Here is a 7,766-nt window from a genome sequence, read left to right on the forward strand (position 1 = left end):
TTTTAGTGGCCCTTTATACATTTGATCAATAAGCCATCTGTCTTTTATATGAGCAGCAAACACTTTTCTGGATTTGTCCCTCTTTTGTCTTTGATTTTGCTTCTGGTGGTGGTAGTAGTTGCCGGTGTGTGTGTGTATTGTACCGTGCAGAAGTTTATTTTATGTGTTTACAACTCATCACCATGCAGAAGTGAGTGGAACCATGGGCCATCTTCTGGGAATCTGGCCCTCAGGCTTTGCTGCCAGAAAGCCATCAGAGTTCTTGCTGATGTCCATCTTTAGTGAACTTTTACTCATATTAAACATTCTCATTTCTGAATTCCTCATGTATACTTTTTACACTAATTGCTATCACTTCACAGTGCATCACTTACACACTCCCTGGTGGTATCTTCTTTTCAGATTTTGGTTTTGTCTATTCACTTAGGTTGTTGACTCATGGAGATCAGAGGCCTTGCCTCACACGTCAGTATCTCTCACCATGCCCAGCATGTGCTGGGTAGTTACCGTGGGTTCAACAGGCACTTGTTAAAGAATTAGCAGCCCCATGCCCTAGAGAGCCATGGAGGAGCTCGGGATATGACAAAGGGGATAATTGAAATCTCCATCTCCCTCCTAGCCCAGGTGCCCATTCTGCAGCAGATCCCAGGCTGTGCCACTTGGGTGGGATGGCCAGGGGGATGGCGCTAGATCAAGTGACAGCTGACAGAATCCTGCCAGCTTGGCCTTTCTCAGGCTCATCTGTACTCATCCCAAGACCTCCCGTCCTGGGAGAGATCAGGAATCCACTCATCAGTAACATCCCTCCTTCATCTTAGCTCAGAGGTTTGAAGGCAGCTAATTGAAGGAGGAAGAATGAGACAGGCCAGGAATTCAAAAGCCATTGGTTTTAATGGGGGCGAGAGGGCAGGGAAGGCATCTGGTGGGAGGATGGTGAGCAATGAGTCACCTTGTCTTCCAGCCTTGGCAGGAGTTGATGTGCGGAGAGAAGAGGAGCCCTGTGCTTCCTCTTCTCAGACATGGTGTCGTCAGGGAGAAGCGTGGAGGACAGGAATGCATGACCTTTGCCTCTCATCCTGGGGAAGGAGAAAGGAGACACAGAACATAAGGAGAGACATTAACAGCCTCGTACCTGTGAAAGTGGGACAGTACTGCCGTTCTGTGTATATGTACAGAGGAGGAGGGAGCTGGGCTGGAGGCAGGAAAGGATCAGAGGGGATGAGCAGTGAAGCAGCCTTTAACCCTCAAAATACAAACCAGCTGGATGGGCAAACCCTTGGTCTCCCCTCACCCTCCACTGTGACCTCTGGCCTTGATGGGTGGCCCTCCTGCTGACCTCTGCTTCTACTTCTTCCGCCCAATCTGTGCCATCAGGTGGGCGTTGGCAGCTGCCTTAGCTCGCAAGTTCTTGGCCTTGGCGATGTTGAAAAGGATGTTCATGATGTTAGTGGGGACGTCGAGGGACAGAGTGAGCTTGGTGCGCCTGTCACTCTTGGCCTTGTCCTGGTACAGCTTCCCCCTGAGCTGTGCTTGGGACAGGTATTTGTACCTAGCGCTTCCAGCTCCACCGCCACCCCCAGAGGCAGGGAAGGTCCTTTTCTCCTTGTCCTCTTCCTCCTCCTCTTTCTCCTCATCCTCCCCTGAGGAGGGGTCTTGGCTGGGCAGGTAGGGGAAGCTTCTCTTGCTCAGCAGGGGTGCATCCTCCAGCTGGCTCTTCCTGGCCTCAGACAGGGCTGTGTTGATGCAGCTGAAGAGGGACTCAGCTTTGTAGAACTTATGGGAGAGACCTGTCCGGGGGGCCCCGAGGAGCAGCAGCAGTAGCAGCAGGAAGTGGGCTGGCAGCAGCATCTCTCCCTGCAGTAGAGAAGAAGAATATGGGGAGGGGTGTGAGAAGGGCTTAAGGCTCAGACTAAAATCCAGTAGGGCCTTGTTAATATTCTACTACAACAGTTCTTAAAGTGTGGCCCCTGGACCAGCAGCAGCAGCAGCATGTGGAAATTTGTTAGAAATGCAAGTAATTCTCAGATCTTGCCCCAGAACTAGTAAATTAAAAATTCTGGGGCCAGCAATCTCTGTTTTAACAAATGGTTCAGATGATTCTGATGATCACTAAAGTTTGAGAATCATTACTCTACTAGTATTGATTAGTTTTATCTAATTCAGCTTGCAGGTAACCACTGGCCCTGAAAAATGAACAACAAATATTCTAAGTAAGCATTTAGTAGCCTAATTTGGTTGATTTTAGTGGCCAAGTGACTTTTAATTCTCTCATCACTGATGAGGCTGATTCATTGCACCCCTATCGCTTCAAGACCTTTGTTGGTGGTGCAGTCAGTGTTTCTGAGGCAGATCTTCAAGTCTTGTCCCCTCCTAGGCTGTCAGAGTTTCTTAAGAGCAATGGAGTTGGTTAATTTGGTTGGTTTTCCTATAGAATTTATGAAGTGGAAGTCAGTTTGGTCTCTATGCGAGACTCTAAGTATCTTGCAAAGAACACCTATCGTCTCCCGTGCTTAGGATTGATGGGACCTCAATCCTAAAACTATCAGTTACTTCTAATATCTGTGTGTTCTTGGTTATCAGTTGGACTGAATGAGAGCGATTGTCTGGGACTCAATCCAAGGACACTGATGTTCAAGGACATGCTTTATTGGGAGTGACTCAATGTCTTCTTTAGGTGCCTATTCATTGGCATTTCTAAATGAAAGGTAGGTTGTGCAATGTCCAGGGCTAGCATGAGATACTAGAGGCATGAAAGGATCATAGTCTATAGTGACCTTTTGAATCTACTCTTTTATTTAAAAAAAGAAAATGAAAAAAATCTAAGCCTTACTGTATAAAGTATGTTGTGGCGTCAAAAACATCTGGATCAGTGGCCTTCCCATAACTGGGACTGTTCAAGCTTTAAGCCATCATAGTTATCAGCCCACTGATCAATAGGGCACAAGAAGACTTTAAATTGCTTTTCAGCGGGGGCGAAGAGCTCTGCCTAGTCTCCGTTGTAGGAACAATTCACAATTGTGTCAGAAGATAATCAGAATTGGGGTATCTGTGGTCACTGGGCCTTAGGAAAATTGTGAGTGAGCAGAATTTACCTCTTGTGTCCTTGAACTCAACCCACCTCGCACCCCGGTCCCCTTTGCCTATTCTGTGGGCACATTCTCTTTCCAGCTCTGAAATAAGGACATAAAGTTCATTTACATCCCTTCATTATGCATGAGAAAAAATGTGAGGTCCAAATGTCTGGGATTTCATCTCATCTTCTCCTGGCATAAGCACAGCTGTCTGTTCTGTCTGCCCCTACATCCTGATACCCCGACATACTCTTGTTCTTGAGTTGCGTCATCAGAATGAACAGTCCTCGGACTATCCTAAGAGACACAGAGAGTGAAAGCTGAACTGCTCCCATTTGGGTGCTTTATCTGAACTTGGAGTTTATGTCATTATCTGTATGAGACATCCTTGGCCTCCACAAAAGAAAACAAGAGAGATGTGATTAGCTATGGAACTTTGGAGAATTCTTTTATTAAGGTAGATTTTCAGTAAACAAGAAAAATTGGACAAGTAAATCAGCATGGGATTCTTCTGGGCTTTAAGCAGTGCTAGGCTAGCTTAGGATCACTTTGTTTTCTGTGGTGACAGTGTGGAGTAGAGGCAAGGAGGGGCTGGCAGTCAGAGGCTGAGTTCTAGCCTCAGCTCTGTAGCTTATTGTCAACAAGACCTTGAGCAGGTCATTTCCCAAGAAACGAGTGGGAATGAACTCAAGCCTGCTTCCAAATTGTTTATACTGAATGGATGGGACTAGAATCAACCCTTTATAAAAATCTTAGCCTAGTTCTCTTTCTAAAGGAGAATCATATAAATCCTTGCGCTTTCACTTACCCTGGACACACACATATACACACACCCCAACTTGGCAAGTTTTCTGTAGAAACTTGTGTTTTCCTAGGTGCACTCTACATTGCAGCTACTGCCTTCCTTTTCTTTCTTTCTTATTTTTTTTAAGAAACCAGGTTGTTTTGTTGGCTTGCTCATTTGTCTCGTATTAAAAAATTTTGGAGTTTATTTTATCTAAACTATCTATGTGATCCAAGTGTATGAACTAGCTACATGTGGGCCTGTTGTGTTGTGCAGTGAAAGCAATGCAGACTTGTGTTAGATAGACGTAGCTTCTGATTCCATCTTCGTCCTTATTCACCTGACAGCCTTGGGCAGATTACTTAACTTCTGTGAATTTCAACTTCCTCATCTGTTAAATGGGGACACCAATAACTCCCTCATAAAGGTTAAGTGAAAAATTAAATTAAAAAGGAAAAGCTTTTGGTCTAACCAGATACTTAATAAAGAAGGCTGGTTCATATCAGTTTATACATAAATAATCCCCAGGTCCTAATAGGATGAGACTCAGTTCACACAAAATCATTTCAGAAGTGATATATCTCCATCTCCATCTCGATCTCCATCGCCATCATCTCCATCTCTATCTCTATCTCTATCTCCATCTCTATCTCCATCTCCATCTCTCTCTCTATCTCCATCTCCATCATCTCCATCTCTATCTCTATCTATCTAAATCAGCTATATCTACATCTAAAGCTACATCTACGTCTTCATCTATATTTGCCAGGTAATTTGATCCAGTAATTTGATCCTGCAGACCAATATCCTTCTTGTGTTGTACTTCTGGCTTTTATTTTTGGCTATACATTACCCTCTCCACCCTAATCCAGGCAGGTTCTTCTTGCCTTGAACTCAGTCTAAGTAAAGGTTCTCCAGCCTCAGAGTGATTCAGAATCATGTGAAGGGATTGTTCAAACACAGACTGCTGGGTCCCATCCCAAGAGTTTCCGAATCAGTAGGTTTGGGACGAGGGCTGAGAATTTGCATTTCTAACACGTTCCTAGAGGATGCTGATGCTGGGGGTCCACGGACACACTTTGAGTACCACCTTTCTCACTATTCCATTCCTTGTCTGAGCTCCTTAGAATCGTGTGCCAAATTCCAGAGGACATTTTACAGGGCTGTATGTACTGTCTCTGTGGCAAAACAGACTTATTCTTTCTTTAAACATTGTGTTCAATAACCAGACTTGCGACTTTTTCACTTTTGGAGGATTCAGTTAGTTGTTTCTGTGTAAATATAGTATGAATCACAGTTTTAGCTGCCTTATACCTTGGGGGCATCTTAAAGCTTGGCAGGAATTTCAAAGCATTTGTTAAGCCTGAAAGGATTTAAAAAACCACAAACCAATTCACAGAGAAAGGGTTAATACTGATGGGAGAGTTGTGTAGAAACCTCCTCTCCATCACTCCACCCATTTGTCCCCGGCTCCTTTCACAGACCGGACCCAGTCCTCACTCAGCACTAAATGCTCTGGGTCCCAATATTTCCATCTGTGAGATCAAGGGGTTGAATTTGAGATTCTCTCTTTCTTTTGTTTAGCTTTGTTCGGGGTTTGCATGGTAAAGGAAAACTCTCCACAAAGATAAGGGTCCTTTGCTCCTCACTAAGGCTAATTCCTAAGCAAGTTTCTCCTCTGACATTCTTTGGGTTCTTCTGCCATGATCCTAGTGAAACAACCGAAAGGTTTAGGAAGTCCCCGCTCCCTGCTGTGAAAATGATTGACGCCCATCTAGTTGGAATGAGGGGTAAAGCTCTAGTCTTTTCTCCTTAGGCTACCTGAAACTCCGCTATTCTTTTTGGGTTGTAAGGGCAGTATTTCTCCAGGGGCTTTAAAGAAACACAGTCCCTCCAAGATCTGTGAGAGTCACGCCCTAGGATGGAGGCAGTGAGCGACCTGGGCCGGCCTCACATTCAGAGCACCCGCAAGGGAGAGAACTCAAAGGGAGGGAGTGCCGGCGGTGACGCCAGAAGGCAAACGTGCTGACTCCACAGCTCTGCCCACTGCCCGCCCCGCTTTCCAGCAGCGAGGAAGGCATCATTCTCCATTTTACCCTGTCTGTCTGCACACACCAGTAAGAAGTTGTGTAAAAAGACATTTTCTAAACCGCGGCTGCAGAAACTGGGGAACCTTTAAGCATTTCAAAGGTATTATAGTAAGGAGCTCTTCTTGTTGACTCATGCAAGTGTTGCGTGTAACACGTGCACACACAGACCTCTGAACAATTCACCCTCAAAGTGAGCAGTCAGCGTTTACACAGGAAAGGCTTTTCCCCTGAAGAGAGAGGAACAGCCAGGAGAAAGTTGACATGTTAAAGATAACACTGGTCATTGGCAGTATTTATATTCATTTTCTTATTTCACCCATTCTCAGAAGTGGGGGGTGTGTGTGCGTTTGATAGATTGCTATGTTTGAGGAGAAAACTGCAAACAGAATTTCTCAGGAAACTTGGAAATCAAATGGAGACATCAAATGTCCATCTTTACAGTCCCTCCTCTTCTCGAGCGGCACCTAAACGTTGCAGGTGTCTGTCCCCTTCCTCCAGTGTCCCCAGTGTAGCAAGTGGGAAAGGACTCTGGGCTTTGAGGCCAGAGGACCTTGTTTAAAACCTCGTTCATCCTCTTACTTTCCTTGAGTGACTCAGTTAACCTCTCAGTTGCCGTATCCTAAAAAGGAGACATTACCTGCCTCAGAGGTGTATCAAGAGAATGTAAGGAGATGATAAGGGTGAAAGATCTGGCACTTGGTAAGCAGTAAATGCAAGCATCCTCCTCCCACCGCATGCAGTGGGGAATAATATCCTGTAGTTTCTATTTCCTCCTCCTCGTCCCCAATTATCAACTATTACCAAGGACTGCTTTTCGTGTTCACATCTGAACTCTTTTGAGAAAAATAGGTTGTAAGAACCAATCTAACACCTTTTGCAAAGCAGGACTCTCGTACCAACAAGAGGAGGATCATTTTGCCCCTTAAGAAATTTCCCCATGGTCTCTTTGGGGCCAATTTCTCCTTATTTAAAACACAGCCTGTGGTGTCCAGCAGTGTGTTCCCTTGGGCTGGCACCCAGGGTGCTTGCAACTCTCATCTCTCACCCCTATCCAGTCCCCAGCACCTCCTGCCTAATTTAGGGCAAATAAATATATCCTTCATGAAGAAGTCCCCAGTCAAAGTCTTACCCGAGAGTGGACTTCCCTCCGGTGGATGCTCAGTGAGGTGGGCGGCAGCTTCAGGACCAGGAGGTCTGCCCCAGGAACATCCCCCTGAACTTCTGTGTCCACTGGGGTCACCGGCTCCTTCTTTTCTTGTATTAGTGGTCAGTGGGCTGAGATATTTCCTCTCTATGGAAACTGCTCTGCTCCCTCATGTATATATATAAAAGTGACAGATCACAGGGTGGATCGTAATTCCAGACGTGGTGTCTACACTAGGATGAGATTTTGTTTAAAATACAACCAGAAGCAGCTGTCAACGTCAGAGCTGACAGGCACTCTGTACCCTTGACCCCTCCTCCCGCCCAGCCCTCCCATTACCTCCCACTTCTCCTCCACCCTGGCAACTTGCTTCATTGATAAAAAGAAAAAACATTCGGTTAAACTGAGAAGCAGTTTCTTTGAGTAGTTTTGTTACTGATCTTAGTTCTTATTAATTTCAGCCTTCCTGCTTCTCCATCACTCTACCCCTTCCTTTAGAAATCTGGAGCCAGGACCCATATTGAAAGTAGAGAAGGCAGCTTGGAGTTCATCTCTTGTCTTGTAATTCACGTGGGTTCTGATGCACAGTTTTTATCTCTGGCTACTCACAAAGCTTTATATGCTTGTGTTTATCAGAGGGCTCGCAAAGGGGCAGGCACAATAAACCAAGATTTTTG

General features: G+C 45.4%; 1 protein-coding gene across 1 annotated transcript; it reads right to left on the minus strand.

Moving 5' to 3' along the window:
- Positions 1-885: 885 nt before the first annotated feature.
- On the minus strand, positions 886-7,323 carry UCN3 (urocortin 3). Its single transcript, XM_014845202.3, has 3 exons — positions 7,075-7,323; positions 1,337-1,854; positions 886-1,076 (listed from the first exon to the last, which is right to left on the minus strand). Exon 2 carries the CDS (start codon positions 1,846-1,848, stop codon positions 1,345-1,347), a length of 504 nt encoding a protein of 167 aa, XP_014700688.1. The 5' UTR covers positions 1,849-1,854; positions 7,075-7,323; the 3' UTR covers positions 886-1,076; positions 1,337-1,344.
- Positions 7,324-7,766: the final 443 nt, after the last annotated feature.

This window comes from Equus asinus, chromosome 29 (assembly GCF_041296235.1).
Source record: "Equus asinus isolate D_3611 breed Donkey chromosome 29, EquAss-T2T_v2, whole genome shotgun sequence".
In the NCBI taxonomy this organism is placed as follows: domain Eukaryota; kingdom Metazoa; phylum Chordata; class Mammalia; order Perissodactyla; family Equidae; genus Equus; species Equus asinus.

Bases quoted from the DNA above. Each gene is read 5' to 3' on its own strand.
- UCN3 (XM_014845202.3), bottom strand. From the start codon at position 1,848: ATGCTGCTGCCAGCCCACTTCCTGCTGCTACTGCTGCTGCTCCTCGGG.